Below are 26,061 nucleotides of genomic sequence, written 5' to 3' on the forward strand. Positions count from 1 at the left end.
AATTATACTAATTCTAGTACAAAAGGAGCTATGGAAATGTTGGGGATCGTTATCTTCCATGACAGAACATAGGCTTCAAATACTGCAACAAATAACCCACAGTCCTGAGGTTCCTTGTCCTGCAAAACTAAGTTTCTTAACTGGTCATCCATCATCCAGATCCCTAAGTCTTTCACAGGAGAAATCCCCACTGAGAGATATCGAATGTCTCAGCATCTCTTGTAGAGTTCCATATTTTTTTGTTTTGTTTTGTTTTGTTTTGTTTTGTTTTGTGTGTGTGTGTGTGTGTAGGTAATAGACTTGAGATGGGGTATTTCTGAGCTTGTAGACAGTGACTACAGAAATACAGAACTCTCTCTGGAGGAAATTGAAGCCTGTCAGAAACTATCAGCTCGCCACACCTTCATTGTAAGTACCAGCACTACAGCGCATGCTCCATCCCTATGGCTAAAGTGAGCCTTACAGGGCAGGCTGCTTGCATTGAGAACTTGCAAAGTGGGCAGGTAAGATGGTTTTCCCCAAAATTAGGCTTGCCTGAGGAGTTCCACAAATCAGATGGCTGATGGGGCTGAGATGTCAGTAACCGAGGTAAATCCTAAAAGATAAGAGAAGCCTAGACAGGCACACACATGTGGTCCAGCCCTGAAAATATGGTTTCTTCAGAGCTGAAGATAACAGATTGTGTGTGGCAGATGTAAGATAGAGATACACATAAGGCAAGAAGGATAATACCAGTTCTTGCTCTGAGCTTGCTTCCTGCCCAATAGCTCAATATTGAGGGGGTTTTCTCAGTAACTAAGGAATGAACACAAATTCCCCAGGCAAAGAACCAGAAATGAAAATGCCATAGCAACCAGCAAGGACAGAGGCGGGGTGTCACACTGCAAGCTGCTATCTGCTCCATGCTTCTGCCCCACCAAAAGGAGAGAAACTAACATCCCTCTGATCGCTCCTCCTACCCACCAAAAGCTCCACACAGCAGCAGCCCACTGCACCATCCCCGGAGCACCTTGGTGACAGCCCCAAGCCCACACTTGGAACTTGAAGCCCTGCAGAGCAGGACAGGAGGCTGAGACACCCGCAGGAGTGCTTGATCGCTTCCTCAGGTTGTTTTGGTTTTAGAAAGGGAGGAGGAGAGCTTTGTCGAACAAAGAGAATAAATGCAGAGAATGTGCAGTCCCAGGGAGCATAATCAAAGCCATGAGTAAATAAATAAGCAATTAAGTATTTGTGCAAGTTGTGCCTGTTTTCCCCTGAGCCACTCCACCAGAGGCTGGCAAGAGAGTCTCTGAGGCAGAGCCAGGAGCACCTCACCACAGCGCCACAGCACCCTGAGCTCACCATCCCTGAGCTCCTGCAGCTCACCCCTCTGCTGGCAGCACTGTGCTGAGCACGCACATCGCACCAGCAGGCACTCAGGCAGCATCCCCCTAGGATATCCCAAGTTGAAAGAGACCCACAAGGATTATGGAGTCCAACTCCTCCTCAGACAAGTTCTCAGTGTGTTCCTACACACTCAGGGGAGCCACGAGGTTCAGCTACACCCTCTCTCCTCCATACAAGCCAGAAGGGTACTGCTCAGGGATTACACGGTGGGTCTGAGCTCTCAGCTCGTCCCGGCTGTTTGCAGACTGCATGGATACTGGATGCTGACCCTTTTCAGGTTCTCCCTCTTCCCCAGCCCAGCCTTCAGTTTTAATCAGAAGTCCCCAGGCTCAGCCCTGTTCCCTTAGTTCTCCTTCACCCCAAAACCAATCTTACAGCCCTGCTGGCCGGAGTCCCCATACCAGCTCTGCTCTGTGCAACCACCACCTCACCCCCTTGCTTTCCCTCACACATCATAAAGGCCTGAGGAGCAGCTGCCCCAAAACCCCTTCTCCCCAGCCATGGGGCAGGCTGTGGAAGCTCCCAGGGTGCTGTGGTTACCATCAGGTTTCCTGAGCAGCCCTCCCTCGCTACCCCAGGTGCTCTGGCAGGCGAGCAGCCAGTCCACATCCCAGCTGTCACTGCCGAGGCACTGCCTCAACACCAGACCTTTTCTGCTCATTGCAGGGACTCCTGGGGGACTGCCACGAGCACCAGACTGTGCCTCGGCTCATCGCGGAGAAGGAGTTTGAGGCCTTAATTCTGCAGCTGTCAGGGGGCTCTGCCCAGCTGCAGAATTAAGATGACCAGTCAAATTTCCTGACTGGTCATCTGTAATCTCTGGCTAAGCACAGCCCAAACCAGTCAAAGCTCTCAGTACTGGCCTGTGAGTGTGTTTATACATATATTTAGCAAGCATAACATTCCTCTCATACCTGGCAGCCTACCTAAAATATTGTCTCGAAGGGGATGTTCTGGGATTACTTGGAAAAGGAAATCAATCTCCGTTGCTTACCCAGGGTATAAGCTCTCAGATGAGACAGCCATGTAAGATAGTGAGATCTGGGGCAGCCAGTTCTTCTGAACTGCCAGAGAAACCCTCACCCGAATTCAGCACTCAGTCTCCCACTATAGATACCAGTGTAGACAGTAGTGAGGAGGATAAATAATTTCCTTTCATATATCACACTTTACTTGCAGAAATGGGCTGTCAGACATGGAGCTGAAGGACGTTTTATCCCTTGATGATGAAGTTCTCACAGAGATTCACCACTGCCACCTTCCCTCAAGTAAAGCTATCCTGCGCTTTCCCCCTCTCCACTGGGCACAGCTGTGTAGGGACTTGGGAGAGTGCAGAATGGAAGAATTTGTCCTGCTTGGCTTTGCACACAGGTACTCTTAGAGGGCAAAGGATGAGATGCCAAATCTCTGATTTTGGGATGTTCCCACTGTGGGCTTTTTAGAACCCTTCCTACACTCCTCTCACTGCTATCAAGCTCTATCAGTGCTAAAGATCACAGAAAAAAAAAAAAGACCTCTACCTCCCTGTTCCAGTACCTCTGTTATTTTTTTTTTTTTCCTTCCCAGGCAATTTGTTGAAATGGTGCAGAACTGTTATCTATCAAAAAATGACCAAATCAAGCAACATTTTCTCCTGGCAGATTTTTTTCAAGGGGACTTGGAGCTGGGGAATGAAGAAACCCCTTATATTGCCATACCTTAGCAGGACTTCGAATGCTGACAGGAAGGTAAGGGATATCTGCAGGCATTCCCATACCTGTAAGCTCTGGATCAGGGCTCTGTGTCTCAGGACATGCAGGACAGGGTCTAAAATCAAAAGACAGTGGAAATAATGGTAAATTAAATTATTCAGTGTTTTCAATTACGATGAAGATCGACGTATATACACATTTTTAAAAATTATCTCCAACCAAGGAGACCTGCAGTCATTTTGCAAACATTGTCATGTCATTTCATGCATGCAAAAGGCCTTTGCAGCAAGGAAGGAAGAAATACGTTATCACAACTGCAGAAAGGTAGTCTGTCTTAGATTGTAGCAAGAAAAATTTGGACTCATGAAACACATTTCCTACTAACAAGAAAACTTAAAACAGTGAAAGTCCTGGCATACTATGATTTAGCCCCTAGCACTCAAGTTGTAGAAGCAAAGAGGTTAATCCACAAGCCACGTCTGAAACCCACCATTCTGGTTACTCCTAGGTAGCCCCTCAGCCACTCTGGTTCTCTGGTACTGTTCCAAATCTGAGGAAGTTGAGCAAATTGCCATTTCAGTTAATGCTGAATGAACTGTACATCACATAAAAAGCAACTATGGTAGCTCTCAAGCCCACCACAGTCTTGTTTTAAAATGCTTTTCTTCTCTGCCCTCTTAGGATTGAGTATAATACACAGAGAGGTGTTGGCCAGGATTCTTTTTCGTGCCTTCTTACCCAGAGGTAATTGGGAAGCTGTGCCAGCAATGTCTGAGCTGGTTCAGTGCCTGTCCCCATCCTGTTCTCATTCCATCGTGTGGATTTCTCCAGCCACCTGCTGGGCCACTGCACACAACGCTCACCGGATTCCTCAAAGGTAAGATTAGTCCTGGGGATGGCTATAGCCCAAGAATACATCTAATCATCCATCTGTTATGAATGAGATCCAAGTAATGTCATAAACAAATAGAGCAACAAGGAAAGAACATATTTCCATGGAAATACAGTTTTCCCCATGAGCTCACACAAAGGCAGGATAAAGGTCCGTTTGCCTCCGTGCTCAGTCACGCACCATTCCCACTTGCAATTGCTTCGACAAATGAGAATAGAGAAAGTGGGTCATTTTGTCGCCAGGACAACAAAAGCACACACTGACCTAGATATGTCTGAGGGAACCTAATCTCCCTCTTGGCACAGACTGCGGGGTTCAGGCAGTATAGGGGGTTTCCAGTTGGGGAAGCACAACATATTAACAATCTCAAATTGTCTCTTTTTTGTCTACGGTTTCAGAAGCAGACTTTCCTCTTTGTGTCTCTCGGCAGGCATCACAGTGATGGCACTTAGTTCTGATTGCCGGCTGCCGGTGGCAGGTTCCCAGGATGGCTCAAAGCTTGTCTGGAATATGGAAGTTATTGAGATGCTGCACACCCTCCCTGGGCACTCTGGTGAGCATTCTCCATTTTTTATGGTTGGAGAGCTTCTTTCATGTCTGAAAAAGAGCTCCGACAACTCGGCCATCGCCTCCTAGCCGCCAGCATTCTGCCAAGTGCTGAAAGCACCGGGAAGCCCTTGGTTTGTTAATCCTCCCCTCTTATTTTATAGCTGAGGTGAGGTGTGTGAAAGTGTTTGGAAAAGGAACCTGTGCTGTCTCAGCTGCCATGGATCACAGTCTGTGCATCTGGAATTTGATTTCTGGCAGAGTAAAGTTTGTTATCCAAGCTACTATTGAAGAGCAGCCCTCACATCACCTTCATGTGGATGAGAGGCACAGGATTGTATATTCTTCCTCAGAAACAAAGGTAGGGCCATTCTTTAGCTTAAAGTCTGCTGAAAGAACAAGAACTATAGAAGTTACAGACACAGTCATGAAGGTTATAGACAGAAAATCTACCTCGGTCCTGGCTACATCTCTCTCTTTTGCCACCTAGGTCAATGTTTGGCACCTGGAGACAGCAGAACTCATCTTCCAGATCTCTGCAGAGGTGTCGGGTGCGTGGATGTGTTCTGCAGTACACAGCCTGAGGCAGGTGATTATGACTGTGTCTGAAGGAGGAGGGCTGAGCCCATGGAACAGCAACACCAGCGAGCTGAGATCCAAACATCAGCTTTCAGGGCTACAGGAAGAAACACCAACTTCCAGCATTCTGCTTCAGAAGCAAGGGCAGATGATAGTGGGATTTAGCAGGGAATCTCTCTCTATGGTACCCATCAATCTGTTCGTTTTTTTTACAACATTTCATGGATCTGAATTCTAAGTAATAGTAATTCTGTGGAAGATCCTGAATGATAGATTCACAATTTCACTCTGTTGTGTTGATATCTGGATTTATCACCACAAGCTGTTCTGGATGACGTATTTTCACATTTCATTCAATCCCCAGGCTGCCAAAGGAAGGTGATCTGGCCCTTCCCTCTGTCCACTTCTCAGTCACCAGCAATAGGACTGTGAACTTCCACTATTGCCATTTTGGGTTCTGCTCCCCACCCTGGCCCAGATTTGCTTCATGAAAAAGCAAACCGGTTTCTAATAAGGCTTATATTCCTCAAAAAAAGAGCAGGACCACTCTGCATCTGCTGATGCATCGCTGCATCACACACATTTATCATACTGAACTCCTTGGACAGAAAGCACTGAACATAACTGTACCATTCTGCAGAACACCCTTGGAAGGGTGAAGGGTGTGCTGGAGAAACACTGCCACCACACAACCGTGAAATGAAATGAAATACAGTTCCCATATACTCTCCAGAAGCATGCTGAGCCAGGCAACAGGTCAGATAACCAACAGGCCTTCCTTCTCCATTCAGAATAGAGCACCCTCTTCAGATTTCCATGTCCTGGTTCCCAAGTGGACAAGTATAACGCTCTCTATCCTGCTGCACAGTCTACCCAGCACCATGAGGCCAAATTAAATTTCACTGCTAATCTATTCTCTTTCCTTCAGGAGAGAAACAGTTCAGCTATCCTAGCTTCATGTCTAACTTTTGCCTTATTTCTCTGCAGATCTCTTCTGATGGAAACAGTCTGCTTGAGAAGCTTCCTGGGAGGGTTTGCTTTGCTTTTTTTAGGGTTTCTAAGCTACCCTTAGGGGTTACCTTTCAAGAAATATAGAGATTAAATCATGCACATATGGACGTGGTGTTGAAGGAGATTCTAGATTTTCCCAGCTCAATAAATCAGTACTAATATTTTATTGTTTTAGGCTTTGAGGAGTGCGTGAGAGTGTACCTCACAGATGCAAAGGGCTTCCACAGGTTCCCAACAGCAGACTTGGAACATGAAGGAGTGGTTCATACAGCTGCTATCTCTGCTAGCAACAGCATCATCGTTACTGGTTCTCAGGCTGCATGTATCCAGGTAGGAAGGCAGGCTGGGCAGTTTCCCCATCAGACGCATTTCTTACAAATCCATCTCACAAAATACACCCCTGACACAATAAAGAGCTCGTCTTGATCTCCAGCAACCTGCCTGGGGGTTGGATTTGCAGTTCTGAAGATGCTGCTAGTATTGCCACACTTCCAAAAAGTGGATGACCATTGACCCTTATCTTTATTGCTTCGAGCCTTTCTGTTCTCCTTTTATTTTTGCAACTGACTGAAAAGCACTTTACCAGTTCCGAGGGCCAGCCTCAAACCAGTGCATTTCATTTCTAAAACATTAGATTTCAACTCCTAAAAGCTGCCTCATTACCCGTGTGTGAGCAGGAGCCAGATGGAATACACAACATGTGGAGCACCATCACTTGCCAAAGAAAGAGGTAAACAGGCAGTACAGTCCAAAATGTGCAGGATCTAATTAAAGATCTTTCAGAGCAAAAGAAAGCAAGTGGTCTGAATGGCTCCTGGTGCTTCATACATTTGTTTTAGAAACATTTTGTATTCGTAGCTGTTCAACATTTTCCTTCTAGTGTTAGAGCTTGGATGCTATTCTTTGACTTCACCTCTGTTTCAGTACAAGTTAGCTAAGCTGTATTGTTTCACCTCTTTAATAAGATTTAGGAAGAAATGGCTCAGACACTTACTCCCCCCCACCAACTTTTCCCAGGTGTGGAGTTTATTAGAGCAAGGGTTGCTGATGGACATGCTGGATGGCATGGGAGCACCGGTAACACGCCTAGCCCTGTACGACTGCACTTTGGTTTCTGATTCCTGCAGCGTGATGTACTTCAGAGTGTGGAACCTCGTTTGCAAGCAGCAGCAGGAAACCTTGGCACGTGTCACAGACACAGGCTGCACTGCAGTGTCCCATAGAGGGAACTACGTCTATTTAACCCAACCTGAGGACAGACAGAAAGTCATCATCTGGGATGCCACAGAACGTGAACTGCATCTCACACAATTAAGTTTGCATACGGGGTAGAAGAGAAAAACAACTCACAGAGGCAGTGAATGCGTGGTTTGCTTTCTGAGCAGATGACAAGGACAGTCTGCTCCTTTCTGCTTTTAGGAAAATAGGGTTCAGACTGGAAAGCTTTGTTATCTCTTCAAAACTTTTGTCTAGAATACCTTATTATTATGATATAGAAAAAAAAAAAAAAGAATAATATGCAAGTGATTTCACAGAAAAAGGAGCCATCCTGAATCTTATCTGAGGGAAGACATTCACATGCATTTCAAGTAAGAAGTGTTGCTGTTTACCTTCTCTTTTACAGGTGCAGTGTGTGACACACTGGACACTTCTGCTCAAGTGAGATGCCTGGAAATAGCTGAGCAAACCCAGCTCCTCTTCACTGGACTCATGTCTGGAACAGTCCTTGTTTTCCCACTGAACTCCAGGCAGGATGTAGCATGCATCCCACCTCCAGAGTTGCAGAAACCAGTCAACCATATGGCAATCAACAAGCATGAAAAGCAGCTTGCCATAGCATACGAAGATTTAGTCCTTGTGCCGGATATTATCCCTGCAGATCCACATCCAGTGACCCACAGGCCCACCTACACCTTTTATACTCAGATCCCTTGTGCTCTGGTTTCCAGAGTGGCTGTCCTTGCAGATTACAGAGTCCTCTATGGCATGACTACTGGGGATTTATTCCTTTATGACTGCCCACAGTCCCAGGTGTTTCCTTTGGAAGGTCACGGAAGCCAGATCTCCTGCTTGGAAAGCAGTCATGGAGAGCACTGGGCACTCAGTGGAGCTGAGGATTCACTGCAGTGTCTCTGGGACTTGGAGTCCTGTCAGCAGGAACACGAGATGTGCTATTATAAGGTACTACACCAGCAGCGAGGTAAAGCAGTGCCAAAAGTCAATTACTGCCCTAAGCTATCAGGGGGATCCAACCGACCGGATTCCCAGCTCTCAGACAGGATACCCAAATCCTGCACATAGCCGTTCACACCGACAGGCAGCAAGCTATTCTCAGCATTTAGGTCTGAGCATCTAGAGACACCATCAAGGTGTCAATCCTGTCTGACTGAAGGAGTGTGCTGTAAACACCCCTGCGAAACTAAAACATAAGTCATAGGAGTTATTTATCTACAGCTCATTATTGCTCATTTAGCTGGCATAAGCTAGCTGACAAGTCAGTGAGGAGAATGAGGCATCACAAGTTAACAATAGCAACAGAAGGGGTAAATTGGGTCAGCTCAGGGAAATCCAGTAAAAAAGAAAAAAGTGATGAAGGCTGGATCAAAGCTGTCGGTCTTTCACCTGACAATATATGACAGATGTACCCAAACTACTCCTTTCCCCAGATGAAATAATAGGCTTCTGTACAGCCTCACCAGGCTCTGTTACAGAGCACTTCACAAGCCAAGGACCTTATTTCATGATATTTCCCACTCTCCTACCATGATCACTCTCATAAAAATCTTTACTTTGTTACAGTTTACCACTATTCTGAAGGTAATGAATAACCACCGGGCACTCTAAGGCATCTTCACCTCAACCTGTATGTACCAGTTTAACAATCTAATCCTAGCCATTGTCCATTTTCAGCCTGCACCTCTCCTGAAAGGCATTCGCTGTGCTTGCTTTTCAAAAGATGACAAGTACTTGTACACCGGGTCACTGGATCAGACCATTACAGCCTGGGATGTTGCAAGTGGTGAGTAACTGAGTCATTAGAACCTGTTCGCCTTCCTTCCCTTGTCTCAAAACAATAGGAAATGTATTCCAGAATGAGAGGCTGGAACACTGAAGCCAGCAGCTGGATGTTAGCATTGTGACTAGAAGCTGCAATAACAAAGTTACAGTTAGAGTACTGCAGCATACAATAAAGAAAAATATTATGGGCTCAAATAGCAGCAAGTTTTATGGCAAAACAAGTAAAAGCCTCTGCACATTTCTGTTATGCAAACCACCTATAATGTTCTAAGGAGAAACAGGCAGCATGGCTTATTTTGCCTACTATCTTCCTCTCTCCTCAGGTAACATCAGGGGTCCAGTTTTACTGAATGCGAACTGCCTGGTGACAAGGGACTGTTTGGGGCAGATGTATTTTAAATCAGGTCCTACTACTCAGTGTTCTGGTTATGGTTACGTTTAGGGTTGTTCAGAAAGAGCAAAGGCACAGAGTCCAATTGCATGTGGGGTTGCGTAAAGGCTCCCCTGGAGAGTTCAGGCGTACCCAAATGCTTCCTTTGGGAGCACGTTTTGATGGGAGAAAGTGTGGCTGTACGTATGTTCTGGGGTACTACTTAAAATTCGTCTCAGTGTTCCGGTTAGGGTTATGTTTAGGGTTGTTCGTAAACAGCGAAGACACAGAGTATGGTTGCATGTGGGGTTATGTAAAGGCTCCGCTGGGCGTTCAGTTGTACCCAAAGGCTTCTGTTGGGGGCAATTTTTGGGGTTAGGGTTAGCGTTAGGGTTAGGCCTAGGGATTAGGGTTAGGGTTCTTTATTCTGAATTTAGTTTCTGCAGGTGCCTTACTGGCGGTACAGTGCATACACACAACAGCTACCAGAATTGTGCCAACTGCAGATGGCTTTGTTGCAACAACAAAGCTCTGTTATATTATCCGTGAGAAGTTTCACTGTCCTACAACCACTTCTCAGTATAACACATTCCAATCACCTCAGTGTGTACAGTAGAATCCCAAAAGAAAGATGGGAAAAACTCAAGCAAGCATCAGCACAATCGAGGAAATTCTTTTGAGATCCAGACTCATACCAACAAGCTCTCTCAGATCTGTTCTGTGGTATAAAACCAAAGGCAAGCAAGGTTAAACAGCACAAACAGCCAGGACTGAGCCTGTGGCTTTCTTTCTGTATCCTTTCGCTTTAGGTCTCAGAACTACAACATTAAATATCGCTGAAAACTCCCTTGCTGTGACTACCTCAGAGCATCAATGCCCTGGCACAAAAGTATCGTAATGACGACCTATGAAAAGTAAATAAGCAAAAAATCCTTAGAGATATTCCTTCTGTGCACTGTAAAATAGGGAAAATAAATCAAAACAGATATTTGTGTTTAACTGCCTGATGAAAAACTACACGTGCAGCCTTTCTGAGAGATCTTTTAGGCAGGCATTAGAAGGGGTTGCCCAGGGACGTGGTGCGGTCACTGTCCCTGGGGGTTTTGAGGGAGAGGTTGGAAATAGTGTTAGGGACATGGTTTAGGGGCTGACAGAGGTGAGAGGGGGTGATATTGGTGGGAGGGGGGCGGTTGTGGATGCCCCATCCCTGGAGGTGTTCAAGGCCAGGTTGGACGCAGCCCTGGGCCACCTGATGTGGTGTGTGGCGCCCCTGCCCTACAGCAGGGGGCTTGGAGCTGGGGTACCTTTGAGTCCCTTTCCAACCCGAGCCGTTCTATGACTCCACGATGGCTCGACTGGACGATCTTGGTGATCTTTTCCAACTTTGACTCCACGAAAAATGAAAAATCGCCCAAGCCAGCCACTGAGTGTCAACCGTATCGTGTCCGTGTCCCCCACCCACCTTTTAATGTGAAGAGCCGAGCGGGGGCCGCCAACGGACACCGCCACCCCCCAACCCCTCAGAACCCCTCAGAGCCCCTCAGAGCCCCTCAGAGCGGCCGGACGCAGCGCGCACGCGCACACCGACCCGCGCACGCACGCGCGCGCGCTCCCGAGCAGCGGCGCCGCCGCCGCCGCCAACGGCGGCCGCGAAGGTTCCGGCGCGGGCCGGGCCGGGCCGGGCCGTGCGCGGTGACGCAGGCGCTCGGCGCGCTCTGACGGGAGGGAGGGACGGAGGGGGAGTGAGGAGGGGGGCGCGCGGCGGCGGCGGCGGCCCCGATCCCAACATGGCGGCGGGGGGCGGCGGTGGCCGAGGGGGCAGCGCCCCGCGGTGGGGCGGCGGCGGCGGCCGGGCGGTGGCGCAGGAGAAGCTGCCGGTGCATGTGAGTGCGGGGGCGATCCCGGGATGGTGTCCTCGACCCCCCCCACCACCACCTCCGCCCGGCCCGTCCCTGGGGCCTGCCCCGCTCCCGGGCTCCGGTGCCCCCCCCCCCCCCTCCTTCCCCTCCGTTGCCTTGAGGAGCCGCTGCCCCCCTCCTCCGGTGCCGTGCCCCCCCCCCGCCCCTCTTCTCCCGGCCTCGGTACCGTGGCCCCGTCCACCCCCCCCGAGCTCTGTTCTCCCTCGGGACCGTGCCCCCCCCCTCTCCCCGTTGCTCCCGGGGCTGTGTCGTGCCCCCCCCCACCGGTACCCTGCAGCCCACCCTCCCCCATCCCGTGGGGCTGCCGTCCCCTCTGGTACCGTGTGCCCCCCCCCTCAGGGCTGTGGGGGTCCTCCCGGGGCTGTTTTCCCCCTCCCCGGTGCCCTGGGGTGCCCCAGGGTTTGTGTGGTGTCCCCTCCACCCCTTGCCCAGGGCCTCAGCCCCGTTCCCTCCCTGCAGGTGGAGGACGCGCTCTCCTACCTGGACCAGGTGAAGATCCGCTTCGGCAGCGACCCCGCCACCTACAACGGCTTCCTGGAGATCATGAAAGAATTCAAAAGTCAGAGGTAAAGGCCAGGCCCCGCACCCTGGGGCTGCCCCGTGGAGCTTCTCGGGCTTTACGGGGGCCTGTGCAGGGTTCCCCAGCCTTCCCACCATTTTAGAGCCCTAGGATCATTAAGGTTGGAAGAGACCTTCAGGATCATCTGGTCCAACCATCCTCCTGCTACTCATGTCACCCTCTAAACCATGTCCCTAAGCACCATGTCCAACCAACCTTTACCATCTCCTCAGACACGCAGGCCACCCTCCTGGCCCTGTTCCCCTGTAGCACAGCCGCTAGACAGCGGAGAAAGGTGTCTGTCCACCCTGGTGTCCTCTGCTACATTGTTTTCCAGAGCAGAAATCCCCAGAAAAAGAAAAATGTGGTTTTACTTCCCATTCTGAAACACGAGTCTGGAAAATAAAACTCCTAAGCACAGAGCTGTGACCTATCAGCCTTCCAGGTGATGGCTGCCTTGCCCGATTTACGTAAACTGCACACTCACATCTATCTCTGTGGACAGCGCTCCCAGGGTGAGGCTGCAGTGGATGGTGGTTGTTCCCTCTGCTTGGGTTAATTTCCAGGTCTAAAGTTCCCAAAGTTTGTTAAAAACCGCATCTGTGAGAAGCCAGCTGCTTGATGTACCTCTGTAATTTTCTAGGCTTGACTCAGATTTCTGATTTAGACACAAGTAACAAACTGTTCTCAATTTTAGCATTGACACACCTGGCGTAATCCGACGTGTTTCGCAGCTGTTCCATGAGCATCCTGACCTCATTGTAGGATTCAATGCTTTCCTCCCACTGGGATACAGAATAGAAATTCCAAAGAACGGGAAGTTAAGCATACAGTCACCGTTGGCTAGTCAGGTAGGTTACGGAGCTCATTATTCTAAGCAAATCCTGTTATATGTATCACTATATACATCTCTCACACAGTTTAGGCTTTGTAGATTTGCAAGTATTGCACGTTGCTAAAGTTTTTACATGGTTTTCAAAGTATGGTAATGGGTACAACATAAATTTGAATGTTTCTTCTCAAAGCAGTCGTTAGTTTAGCTTGCACTAGAACGCTATTCTTGCACAAAGTGCCAGTGCAACTTAAAATACTTCAGGCAGGTTTGAAAACTGAAATTGTAATTGGCTTGAGCTGTTTTTATAGACTCTCAATGTGTGGTGTGTAGTGACGAATTTAAAAAAAAGATCTGGAAGACTCATACTTCCAATAAGAAACTGAGGAATGTGTTTAGGCGGTAGGCAAAAAAATGTGTGTCAAGTGTTGCCATGCAATTGGTACCATCCTGCAATGAAAGGCTTCTGCTGTAACGTAGGTGGATGTGTATTGGCTTCTGCTTCTTTTTTGTTCATGTTGTGTGGTTGTGGAGGCTGAAATGGAGCTACCATTTGAATTCGACTGATAAACTTGTGGTTTAACTCTAATTAGTAGCAGTAAATATCTTTTAGGTCTTAGTTTCCATAGATCTCTCTGTGGCTTATAAATTCAGCATCTTTGAGCTTTACATTTTAATGTTTCTTAAAACTGACAGTTCCTCTGGAGTAGAACAGTGGTACTAGAAACTGCAGCATGCATGATTTGGTACACCCTCTCAAGGGTAGTGGGTAATGCAGTGACAGTCAAAAAGCAGCAGTGAGTCAGATGGTTTGTAAGCCAGATACAGCTTATGGGATTTTTTTAACTCATGGCGTTAATAACGTAGGTAAGGAAATTCATTGGCTAATCAAATATTTTTTCCTTATTTCTTCATGTCGTATTCCTTTCTAGTTAAACATTGAAAATACTGATGCTAGATTGTAGTTGAACTTGCACTTGTGTTGCTGTACGAGTCACTGTCTTGTGTGTCTTACACCACTAGGTGCCCTCAGAGCCTGTTCCCAGCGCTGTCCCTGGCAGTGGGCTGCTGTTGCATTACTCGCAGGAGAACTCGCACAACCACAGTGACTGTTCCGAGGAGTTCAGGCAACAGCTTCCATACAAAGAAGACAAATCCCAGATTCCTTTGGAGTCTGATTCTGTAGAGTTCAATAATGCTATTAGTTACGTGAATAAGATCAAAACACGCTTCCTTGACCACCCAGAAATTTACAGATCCTTTTTAGAAATTCTTCATACTTACCAGGTAAAAAGCCTTCTGCATTAAGATATTGTTGGTGTGCAGTGTGGCTGGTTGCATAGTTGTTGTCGAATGAAACGTCAGCCTGTTGAACGGTTCCCAAGCTGTTGTCCAATGACTGCCTCATAGATATTTACTTGAGGAAATGACAGAAGTGTGAAAACTGTAGAACTTTGTGGGGTCTGAGGTGTGAAGGAGTTGTATCTGCATCTGCCTTCGCTAACCTTCAGTTGATGTAGTGATATCCTCTGTGATAGGATGCGCTGTAAGAACCCTGGGCTGTCTGCGGTTTAAATCAAGTTTGTGTTGCCTAGGGCTTTTGACTGTTGTGGAGTTGTCAGCTTTTCTTGCATTGTATGTTTTTGCATCTAACATCTGTGCATACTTTTGCAGAAAGAACAGCTGAACACTAAAGGTCGACCCTTTCGAGGCATGTCAGAGGAAGAAGTGTTTACTGAAGTAGCAAATCTGTTCAGGGGACAGGAGGATCTGCTCTCTGAGTTTGGACAGTTTCTTCCGGAGGCTAAGAGGTCTTTGGTATGTGTATGCTTGGAACAAGACAGATTATTGAACACTGCCTGTTTGTATGTGGAATATATTATGTAAAAACATACAGCCAGTAGATGAAATTTGCTTCTCTTCGCTGTCTGGAATTTCACAAAGCAGGTCACTGAACTACATACTCTCTGTTCGGATAAGCCAGATTCTTTATTTGCACGGACTGAGGAGAGAGCATCAGAATGATTATTTATTTTCTTCAGTTCACAGGAAATGGACCATGTGAAGTGAACAGTGTCCAGAAAACTGAGCATGAAAAGAATCTTGAACACAGCAAAAAACGATCCAGACCACTGCTATTGCGTCCTGTTTCTGGCCCAGCAAAGGTATCTTTTGCAAGTGAAACTTAGAGTAACCTGGTATTACTCATTGTGTTCATATAATTCCTTAGATAAAGTTGTAATGAGTGGTGTCTTTGAGGTACGTAGGTGTTAGGTACGAGAAAATATTCAAAGCTATTTTAAAAATGCTAATCTCCTGCAGCAAAAGAAGTTGTTTAAAGTATGCTCTAATGTATGCGGTACCATGTTAAATACTAAATATCAAGACCTTATGTACAAAGTATTGGCCCTGGAAAGGGCCAATTCATTGTTCTTACAAGGGAATTGTTCTTTGGAATTCTTCCTGAAGTGATCCATTTTGTGTGTGTTTTCTTCTTTGCTTAGGGAGTCATTTGATAGAGATTGCTCTGGAGGACTTGACATAGCAATGCTAGATCACTCTTTGGGAAATACAGAGTTTCAGCCTTTGCTCAGAGTTGTTGCATGTCCACAAAGTGGAATTTGATAGTATTTGAGTGACAGCGTGTTAAGTAAAACTGTTTGTTCTTTTAACAGAAGAAAATGAAACTGCGAGGTACCAAAGATCTGTCAGTAGCAACGGTGGGAAAATATGGAACACTGCAAGAGTTTTCATTCTTTGACAAGGTCGGTATTTGGCCTGTTCTCCCATCTGTGGACTAATTTTCAACCATTTATGTGGTTACTAATTGGTTTGTTTTGTGTACAATTTGTGTGTCAGCACTTAGCAATTGCCTGACTTCGGGTGGCAGAGACAGACCAAGAAAAAAAAAAAAGATGATTTTGGAAGAGGAGTGGAAACTCATCATTAACCTTTTCCTGAATGCTTGTCTCTGACAGATACATTTTTCTCTGCTTTTCAGTGATATTTCCTCATAATAACCAAATGTATTTACTAAATTATTATATGAAACTGGGACTTTTGGGGCATGTTCTCTTTCTGTATTGTGGTGCAGATAGAGGTTTGCCACCATACCCATAGTTCAGAGTGCTTCAGAATATGAACGCTAAATAAAAATGACATTCAGGCCATCTGATCATTTCTCTCCAAACTGTCTTTAGGTGCGTAGGGTGCTAAAGAGCCAGGAAGTCTATGAAAACTTTCTCCGTTGCATTGCTCTCTTCAACCAGGAGTTGGTCTCTGGCTCCGAGCTGCTCCAACTAGTTACACCATTTCTAGGGTAAGTTACTGATTGCAGTCTCTGCCGTGTTGTACTTTTTTAGGCCTTGCTCTGTTAATTTTTGGTAGGCACAGTGAACTTTGTTACTGAAGCTTTGGATTTAACTTCAGAAATACTTCCAGGTAGCATGCCAGACATTGGAAGCTAATCCATAAAGAGGAATAATAAAATCCGCATCTTAACATATCTACACAGCTCTCGTGCATTTTGGGGAGGATATTTTCTACTGCTTGTACATCCAGTTGAAAACCTTATGAGACTACCTGATGCTATGCTATACTAATGGGGGCAGAGAATCTCTTGTACTCTGGATTGTGGTTTCTGTTCACACTCCCTCTTCTAATCTCTCACTGTAAAATACAGGTATAAACATGGAAGCTTGGAACAGAGCTGTGAAAAATATAAATAGTTCTACCTTTGTTGTGAGTCTCTTGTGCTGTTTGGCTTTCAACAGAAGAGGGAGTCACACAGCAAGGAACGCTGACTCCTCAGTTAAGGGTAGTATTGGCGAAGCTGTGAAGAGAAATTCTCTTTCTGCCTTAAGTCCAAAAGAACATAAAGCATTTCAGAGGGAAAGATAACAGAGGTAAAATGTTGGTGAAGGATTTCTCACCACGGTACTAAATCTGTCTGGGTCTTCACCCTCACTTTTATGACATGCATTAGGCACCCTAAAACTGTCAGAATGAAATAACGTAGCTTATGCTTACTTGTGTTTCTGAAGGAAATTCCCAGAACTGTTTGCACAGTTCAAGTCCTTCCTTGGTGTGAAAGAGCTTTCATTTGCTTCTCCACTGAGTGACCGATCTGGGGATGGAATGAGTCGGGAAATTGATTATGCTTCCTGCAAACGCATTGGATCAAGTTACCGTGCTCTTCCCAAAACCTATCAGCAGCCAAAGTGCAGTGGAAGAACAGCCATTTGCAAGGAGGTATTTGGGGATCAACCTATTCAGTCCCTGTACGCACATTGTACTTAGGTAACCTGAAGTAGAATAGTTTGTGCTACAGCTTCTACACATGGATTCCTCTAACACTGATTAGTTGCCTTTAATCTTGCATCAGTTATTCATCCAATTTATTGAAATAAGAGTATCCACATTCAGCTTGCTAATTTTGTCTAAACATATCTCAAAGCATTTCTTTCAGTTTAATCTCTTTTAAATCTGTGTGCATACACAAAATTATTTGTATAGTAAAGAACATTAAATAGGATGAAATTAATTTTCTAGGAGTGGACCCTAACTTTTAAAAGCAATGTTTCTCCTGAAAGAGCACCATTAGTGAGTGTCACAGGCACTGTTGTCACTGAGAACAGACATAATGCAGTATAGGTAGATGCTCCCACCTTTCCCTGTTGTTGGCAACTGCGTCTGCTTTACTTACAGTTGTGGTTTAGTGCAGAGTGATCTCTGTGCTCTGTGAGATGATCATGAAGGTGCTTTTGAACTTTGACACATTTCTACACAGACCTCTAATCATCTGAAGAGCACTCATGACAGTGTTAACTAGGCTGAAAATTCCAGTAGAAACTCAGGGAAGAACTCTGCAAGAATAAAACAGTAAAGTATCAGCCCCCTGAGAATAGCTCTGGACTCATAAGGCTCTGTTCAATGTCTGTTGCAGGTGTTAAATGACACCTGGGTTTCATTCCCGTCCTGGTCTGAAGACTCAACTTTTGTCAGCTCCAAGAAGACTCCTTATGAGGAACAGTTGCACCGCTGTGAAGATGAACGTTTTGAGGTACCTCTGCTACTCAGCTTCCTTTCTGCTTGTCTTTCTCCTCAGAAAGCAAAACTTTTAGCCATGAGGGTTTTGATTGAACTACTTGGGGGCCAAATAACGGAAGTTCAGTTACTATTCATTGATTGGAGTTAGTTTGGTGTTTTCCATTTGCTTGGAGTCTAATAGTTCTTTTTAGGCATGGATCCAGTTCTGAAAAGCTTCTTGTCTTTAAGAAATATACGTATACTGTTTCTCCCAGTGGGAAACCCTGGTGATGCTTCTTAGCTCCACCCAGCGGGCAACAGACCTGTGCACCGCTTGTCTCCGTTTTCCTGCTATGCCTGTTTTTAACACTGTCTTTTTTGAACTCTTTCTTAACAGTTGGATGTTGTCTTGGAGACCAATTTAGCTACAATACGTGTGCTGGAGAGCGTACAGAAAAAGCTTTCTCGACTGACTCAAGAGGATCAAGAAAAATTTCGACTCGATGACTGCTTGGGAGGAACATCAGAAGTGATCCAGCGCAGGGCCATCTATCGCATCTACGGTGATAAAGCACCAGAAATCATTGAAAGCCTTAAGAAAAACCCAGTTACTGCAGTTCCTGTTGTTCTTAAGAGGTAATTGCCATTTTTCCCATGTTCACCTGGGATCTTTAAGAAATTATTACAGGATTGTAAAGTTTCTTCTTTTGTTTTGTTTACAAAAGTAAGTGACTTGGTTTTCACTTTTTTAGATTACAGCAAAGGACAGAAATAGGAAATAAAGTAGGCTTTTGTTTGAAGTGACAAATGTTCTAGCAGATTCTTAAAAGTCTGTAAAAATGTTTTGTTAGCTTATTGAAAATTCTCCTTTCTGTATTTAAACTTCTCAGACTGTGCCTACAGGAAAACCACGTTTTTTAGTTAGACTTGGGAGTGAACTATTTTTGAGTTGTAAGTCCTGTCTACTCTATTTCTGAGTACTTCAGCCATCCTTTTTTTTTTATTATTATTATTATTATTATTATTAAAAAAAACACAAAACACAGTCTCTTTGTAATGCTGAAAGGTGTTGTGAGATGATCTCCAGTTATACAGTTAAGGTATTGGAAACTATTGTGGGTTTCTAGACTTCCTCCTAAGCGTTTTTTAAACAACTGTGTTCTGTAGGTCCTGTTAGAGAGGATAACCTATCTCCAACAACGGTGCATTTTTATTTATTTACAGCTCCTAGGAATGCTGAGAAGTTCTTGGTGCATCACGATTAACTACTTTAAAAATGCTTTGTGTGCATTTCTGTGGTTGTCTTTTCAAACTGAAGTAGAGTGCATGTTTACGCAGGTTGAAAGCAAAAGAGGAGGAGTGGCGGGAGGCCCAGCAGGGCTTCAACAAAATTTGGCGGGAGCAGTATGAGAAAGCCTACCTGAAGTCTCTTGACCACCAGGCTGTCAACTTCAAACAAAATGACACCAAAGCGTTGCGCTCCAAGAGCTTGCTGAATGAAATCGAGAGTGTCTATGATGAGGTATGTATGCTAGCAAATAGTGCATCCTATTTGTCTTTCATTTATATATTATCTAAAGGTTTACCTCACTCCTGGGACCTTCTTGAAGGTAGTGCTTGGAAGAGTTCTCAGTCAAAAATGACTGTCCCAAGCATAGCATTAACATGGGCTTATTTCTTCTGGCAGGAATGTCTCTTGAGCATGGAATGGAAGGATCTTTACCTATTTGTCTCTTGATTACAGCATCAGGAGCAGCACTCAGAGGGGAGAAGCTCATCCACAAACGAGCCTCATCTGATCTTTATCTATGAAGACAAGCAGATTTTGGAAGATGCAGCATCTCTTATCAGCTATTACGTAAAACGACAGCCTACTATCCAAAAGGAGGATCAAGCAACCATTCGGCAGATAGTGCACCACTTCATACCCGAGCTGTTTTTCTCTCAGCCCCCTGAACACAATATTTCTGAAGAATCAACAGATGAAGACAGAGAAAACCATCAGGGGCAGAACCTGGATACTCCTGAGCTGCGGAAAAAACATATGCCTGGGCCTCCAAGCAGTCCTTTGGAAGCAAAAGCAACCTTCTGTGATGTTACAGCTGCTGAGCCTCACAACACTCTGGATGATGTTTACAGTCTGTTCTTTGTCAATAATAATTGGTATTTCTTCCTCCGCCTTCATCAGACTCTGTGCTCGAGGCTCTTAAAGATTTATCGTCAAGCTCAGAAGCAGCTTCTAGAATATCGGACAGAAAAAGAGAGAGAGAAACTCCTTTGTGAGGGGAGAAAAGAAAAGACCAATGACCCAGCCATGGAACTAAGACTGAAGCAACCAAGTAAGAGTAATCTGGGACATAGTCTGTTCTTAATGTTATGGTTGTTAGCACTTGAATGTTTATATCTGGGTAACTGAGACTAGCAAGCAAGTTTGTAAGGAAGGTAGAGGTACAAACCTCGACTGTATTTGCAATTTGTGGATGCAGCTGATTTACCAGGATAGCTAGTTTGAAAGCCCTCAAAGGATAAATGACATACATAGTTCATAGAGACTTCCTGCAAGCCCACTGTTGTCAGATGCTCTGAAGTGTCTTGTATTAATCTGTGACTTTGATTAAAATGTGAATGGCTCCACAATGAAATAGATAACCACAAGGTAGTAATGGAAGAGGAAAAACTGTTAGCCTCCCAGCACTCCTTCCAGAGACTTCTGTGTAAACATGTTCCCACTACTGAATGTCTTGGTTCTTTAGCAGTGTTGTCCTGTACTTCTTCTGACTTCACTCTGCTACTTTCATGTAGTAATGACAGCTCTTTTTCCCTGTCCAGGTGAGGTGGAGCTGGAGGAGTACTATCCTGCCTTCCTGGATATGGTGAGGAGTCTGCTGGATGGGAATATTGACCCGACACAGTACGAGGACACGCTGAGGGAGATGTTCACTATCCATGCCTATATTGGCTTTACTATGGACAAACTAGTGCAGAATATTGTCCGCCAGGTAACTAGTTTGCTGCTGTCCATTGACAAATGGGTTTCTCACATTACCTTGTACTATATAAACTCAGAAAATGTTGAGCAAATTCATAGAAAAGGTATGTTTGTAGTGGAAAGGGCCTGACAGATTTTCAGTGAGATAGTTCAGCATCACCTACAGTACAGGGATCGCCTCAGGGGATTGATTCATTCTGGCCTTAGGTTCCATTATTTTCAAAATTCTGCCATTTCCAATGTATATCTAAGGCAAAAGAAAGGCTCAGTCCTTTCTACTCAATATCTGTCTTCTAGTTGTAGTTTAGTTACAGTTAAGGTATATCAGCCCCTGCTCTTCTCTGTTCCTTGCATGGCAAAGTAATGAAAAGGAGAGTGAAGGGTGCGAAGTCTCTGAAGTTGGAACTTTGGTACTTTGTCTGAGGTGTGACGCTGTGCTGAGTTTTGCACTCCTTTCATAACACACTAGAGTAAACTCTTGGCCCAGACTTGCTGACTGAATTCCCCCTTTTTTAATGGAAGCTTCACCATCTAGTGAGCGATGACATCTGCTTGAAGGTTGTTGAGCTCTACTTAAACGAAAGGAAGCGAGGTGCTGCTGGAGGTAACTTATCCTCTCGGTGTGTCCGGGCAGCAAAGGAGACCAGCTATCAATGGAAGGCTGAACGTTGCATGGCAGATGAGAACTGTTTCAAGGTAAGGATTTGCTGCCAGAGAACTTCATAAAGTGGCTGTAGCACTTCACCTCAGAGAAGTGGGTTTGGAAGCTCCAAGGCTACAGCGTTGAGAGAAAGCAGTATGGGAAGAAGGTTCCAACACCACCACAGATAGCAAAGTGGTGTACTGGCTCACTGAAAAGCCTTGTTGCTTACTCCTGTCCTGTTCTTGTATTTATTGTCCAAATGACTTTTGACTATCCAGCATTCTATTGTGGACCCATGTGGCCAATATCTCATACCTGCCACTTTATTATAGGTAATGTTTCTGCAGCGGAAAGGGCAGGTGATCATGACCATTGAGCTTCTGGATACAGAGGAAACCCAAACAGAAGATCCTGTGGAGGTCCAGGTAATACTGCAGTGATTGTGGAGTCTGCTGTATGACTGACAAAGCAGATGCTAAGAATGCTTTCCTGCCTTCTTGTTCTAAAACGTGAGACTTTGCCAGAAGGATAAGCTTACTTAGGAGGTGGGAAGATTACATGTGGGGCTGTGGTCATTGACAGCAGTGTGTACGTTAACAAAACAGTTCCAACATAAATCAGCTTGGGGTTGAGTGAGATACCAGCATCTTCATAAAAAGCAGCTTGGAAGTAAAGCAGTTCTTTGCAGCAGTGTTTGTCCTGATGAGAGAAATCTGACTTGAAATTGTTTTCTCTTGTGTAGCACCTTGCTAACTACATGGAGCAGTACGTTGGGGTAGAAGGAGCTCCGAACAACCAGAATGATGGCTTCTTATTGAAACCAGTGTTTCTGCAAAGGTGAGTTCTCTCCCTCCTCAGTCACGCCTGCAGCTGGTACTACTTCCTCTAAACATGTGGCTATGATTTTGGGTGATGTACTTAAGAGAATGGAAAACTAAGTGTGATGAACGTTTCATATTTTTTTTCTATTTTTTTTTTTATTTTTAGAAACCTAAAAAAATTTCGCAAATGGCAATGTAAGCAAGTGAGAGCTCTGCGGAGTGAAGTGAAGAGCTCCTGGAAGAGACTGATTGGGGTAGAAAGTGCCTGCAATGTGGACTGCCGTTTTAAGCTCAACACCCACAAAATGATGTTCATCATGAACTCAGAGGATTACATGTACAGGCGGGGAGCTCTCTGCCGAGCCAAACAGGTACATCTCCTATTACTCTCTCTGCAAGCCAAAAGACAGATACCAGTAAGAGATCTTGTGACTGAATTCCTGCAAGCTGCATCCAGAAGTTACTTCTCTGTGTTGGATGAAACAGAGGAGAGAGAGTAGATTCTGTGTGCTTTGGTTTAATTTAGTAGTCTTTACCATGCAAATTTTAAGGGCGAGTATCAAACAGAAAGAAATAGAGATCTTTAAAGGCAGGGATGCAGCTTTTTGTTTTGCTGTTTGTGTTGTGTTGTAAAGCATGCACATCTTGGACATCCAAAGAGGTGAAGGCTTTGACCTCTTGGTGATCTTTACTGTCCTGCTTTCAGGTACAGCCAATGGTGCTGTTAAAGCACCACCAGCAGTTTGAAGAATGGCACAACAGGTGGCTAGAAGAGAACGTGACCATGGAAGCAGTTGATGTAGTTCAAGACTGGCTAATGGGAGATGAAGATGAGGAGATGGTGCCCTGTAAAACAACTTGCGAGACAGTGAATGTCCATGGGGTCCCGGTGAACAGATACAGAGTGCAGTATAGTCGCCGTCCAGCTTCACCATGAGGAGACTTGTGCCTGGGACCAAGACAAGTAGGAGCGTTGCTGATGAAACACATTTACTCTGAGAATAGTGGTGGGAATGCAATGTATGTATTAATGATATTTATCCAAACAGCATTTTACTTTGGATTATGATGTATTTTCCATATGGCATAGACTTGTCTTCTTGCAGCGTAATCCTCCAGTCATCATGAAGAGACTTAACAGCTTTATGGGAAGAGGGCTCTTGGCATTGCCACACACTTTTTAGTAGTTTCATAGCTTTAGGCCACTGCTGACCAGCCAACACAGAAGGGCTGAACGAGGGGGTCAGGCTCTTGGCAAACCACCACTAGTGGCTTCGTTGGAGAGATGGAGTTGGCTGGTGCTTGAGCAGATGCTGGCAGCTGCTTCCACTTTGAAAGGTTTTATGTTCCCTATCTTCCTGAGTTTGTGCTGTCTTGGAGCCTGCAGAACTCTTCAATGTAACCTCCAAGTGCCGGTGTGGCTGAAAGAACCTGGCACAGGTTGCCAGCCTTGCTGCAGAGTGCTTCATTATCTGTGCGTACTGATAAGGCAACGATTGCAGTATTTGTCACCGATGCTCTGGTGAGAAAATGCCAAAACTGAGACAAGGGTGTGCTAAACCCTCTAACTCTCACTCATCAACTGTGTATTTTGGAGCATGAACTAAGGGGGAAGAAACTCTGTAACCTGCAGTGCTAGGCAAGAGCAGCTGGTGGCACAGGACAGCCAAGACCCGTCACCTACCTGCCTGCAGGTGCTGCGCCACATCCCGTGTCGTTGCTTCGTGAACCTACGACCTGCTGCAGGCTCTGCCTTTCACATCTGGAGCTGCTTGGAGCGTGTGCGTGGGAAGGAATACCCATTGCGAGGTCTGGTCTGGTTTTGGGGTTGGTTTTTCTGGGGGGGGATTTTGCATGCTGATTGGCAGCCTCTGGAGACTGCGTTCTCAGGCGCTTCGCTTTTCTTGTGCATGCCTGGACTCCGTGGTTCTGCTGGGTTGTACCACTTAAATAACGTCGGTAGATGGAGCTCTTGCAGCACTGTATGTGCGCTGGATCTGAGGTTTGTCCCAGATACTCTGCTGTTTCTGCTAGGTCAGCACAGATGATGTATTTGCAGTGACACATGGAAATCTGTGATGGGGAGGATTAAATCCAGCCACAATCATTGTAGACGAACTTTTCCACTGAACCGTCTGTACTTCGAAGCCTTTTTGAAAAGAAGCAAGACAAAAAGTACCTTGAACCGTGCAGAACACTACGTCAATTATCTGACTAAATCTATTGAAAAAATCAAGAAAATTCAGTCGTGTCTGTCCTGCAATCCTGTTGTGACTTTGCTCTTGTTTCTCAAAGGCAAGCACACTGTCGTGGAGTGTATTACAAACATCATGTCTTGAGGCAGGTCTGGCCTCCTTTCAGCTCGGCTTCCAACTTTTCCTGGCTTTTGGGGGAGTAACGCCCCACCTGGATATTTTTTGTGGCTTTGATTTTTATGTTATAATTTCTGCCAGACCTGAGTAGCAGCCTGTAGGATTTCTCCTGAGTTATTTCCACTGTACAGCACTTGGTTTTGCAATTGTCTCACTTGACAGTACAAAAATTGGCCTTTGGGGTACATTTAATAGAAAACTGTACCGACTCTTTTGTCTTTTTTGCAAAATAATCTGTGGGAGGGAAGGAGGGAGACCAGTCTCTGGCATTCGTGGCCAGTTGCACAACCATTGCCAGTGGAGCACTATTCATCAAAAACTCGTGTTCTCGTTGTCCGAGTCTGTTAAATTTTGGTTACGGAAATGATCTGGAGGTTCTTCCTCTGCTCTTGTTGCAGTAAGTGATAAAAGCCACTGAGGGTGTAGCTAGGGGAGAGCTGGGTGGAGAGGGGGGGACAAGCCCAGTGCAAAGCACAGTCTCCCCTTTCGCTGCCAGACAGCTCAACAAAATACACCTCAGTCCTGTTCACCTCTCTGCTGTCTTCCAGTGGAGATGACAACTGTGCCAAATTTTATGGTTTTATGATACAGAAAATGTTTACTAGACAGTAGGTTGCAACTTGTGGCTTAAAATGCATTTGATTCCAGGTGTCCCCTAGTGTAGGAGGGTAACACACCTGTGCGCCATCCTGTTCCATCTTGCCATTTTTAAGTGTACTTCAGGTATTTTTAAGCATCCTTATTTTGTAAACCTTAATTTATAATCTGAACAGGTGAAGACAGACTGTGGCCCTTTACAGTGCTATTGTCTTAAAAATGATAGTAGCAAACGATGTGAAATGATGGAATAGCGGGCAGTGCAGGTTTGAGAGTGGCTTGCTAACGTCTGAGAGTTTAAGCTCAACTGTTGTGTATCTGCTAGCACGACCTTGATTCAAGAGTTTGTTCTTCCATTTTTTTGAAGGATCTTTGCTTTTGGGCTTGTAATTGCTTTGCCAGCTCTTTGAATGTAGTTTTTTTATATTTATTTGCACATTCAAGTAAAATAAAATATTGATTTTAAAAGTCTGCAGGTCTCACTGTTTTAAGTTTGTTTAAAATTAGTTTAAATGCTATGACAGCTCCCAGAAGTGATTGCTGTGCACCTGAAACTGAATTTTAAATAGTAGAAAAAATGCAATTGAAAAGTTGGATGAAGCTCCCTTCGAGCAGTTGCAGGGAGGCTGCAGCATGTAATGGTTCTGATGTGTGCCAGCTCGCTTCCACTGGACAGCAGGCAGCAAATCTTTAAACTTACCCCCAGTGGTACATTAGAGCACTACCTAACGTAAAAGGGAAACAAGTTTCCTGGAAGTAGCGTGCAATAAGAGATCCTGTGCAGGAAGATGGTGCCTGTGGCTCTGTG

General features: G+C 45.4%; 2 protein-coding genes across 3 annotated transcripts; both read left to right on the forward strand.

The window, feature by feature from the left end:
* Positions 1–2,581: 2,581 nt before the first annotated feature.
* Positions 2,582–10,399, forward strand: NWD1 (NACHT and WD repeat domain containing 1; the record flags this gene model as incomplete). The annotated part of the gene is made up of 10 exons (XM_084302601.1): positions 2,582–2,654; positions 3,820–3,954; positions 4,400–4,522; positions 4,680–4,876; positions 5,006–5,066; positions 6,281–6,435; positions 7,123–7,396; positions 7,703–8,286; positions 9,016–9,124; positions 10,303–10,399. The coding sequence occupies 10 exons, from the start codon at positions 2,582–2,584 to the stop codon at positions 10,389–10,391; spliced, it is 1,800 nt and encodes a 599-aa protein (XP_084158727.1). The 3' UTR covers positions 10,392–10,399.
* An 847-nt stretch (positions 10,400–11,246) lies between these two features.
* Positions 11,247–25,724, forward strand: SIN3B (SIN3 transcription regulator family member B). Of its 2 annotated transcripts, XM_084302937.1 has the most exons (19): positions 11,247–11,376; positions 11,872–11,978; positions 12,669–12,822; positions 13,827–14,090; positions 14,478–14,621; positions 14,846–14,968; positions 15,479–15,568; positions 16,004–16,122; positions 16,847–17,054; positions 17,749–17,865; positions 18,229–18,467; positions 19,170–19,353; positions 19,576–20,170; positions 20,661–20,830; positions 21,343–21,516; positions 21,796–21,888; positions 22,206–22,300; positions 22,451–22,655; positions 22,991–25,724. In XM_084302937.1, the coding sequence occupies exons 1-19, from the start codon at positions 11,281–11,283 to the stop codon at positions 23,219–23,221; spliced, it is 3,408 nt and encodes a 1,135-aa protein (XP_084159063.1). In that variant the 5' UTR covers positions 11,247–11,280; the 3' UTR covers positions 23,222–25,724. The 2 variants fall into 2 exon arrangements, with proteins under 2 accessions (XP_084159063.1, XP_084159064.1); XM_084302938.1 differs by lacking the exons at positions 11,247–11,376; positions 11,872–11,978; positions 12,669–12,822; ... (3 more) ...; positions 15,479–15,568; positions 16,004–16,122 and adding an exon at positions 16,428–16,708.
* The last annotated feature ends 337 nt before the right edge of the window (positions 25,725–26,061 follow it).

This window comes from Netta rufina (assembly GCF_964035555.1).
Source record: "Netta rufina genome assembly, chromosome: 28".
In the NCBI taxonomy this organism is placed as follows: Eukaryota; Metazoa; Chordata; class Aves; order Anseriformes; family Anatidae; genus Netta; species Netta rufina.

What these genes read in the sequence shown, in the direction of transcription:
- SIN3B (XM_084302937.1), top strand. Translation starts at nt 11,281, where the DNA reads ATGGCGGCGGGGGGCGGCGGTGGCCGAGGGGGCAGCGCCCCGCGGTGG. An exon ending in GTGAAGATGAACGTTTTGAG is followed by an intron (nt 17,866 to 18,228) that starts GTACCTCTGCTA and finishes CTTTCTTAACAG; the next exon opens with TTGGATGTTGTCTTGGAGAC. An exon ending in GTTCCTGTTGTTCTTAAGAG is followed by an intron (nt 18,468 to 19,169) that starts GTAATTGCCATT and finishes ATGTTTACGCAG; the next exon opens with GTTGAAAGCAAAAGAGGAGG.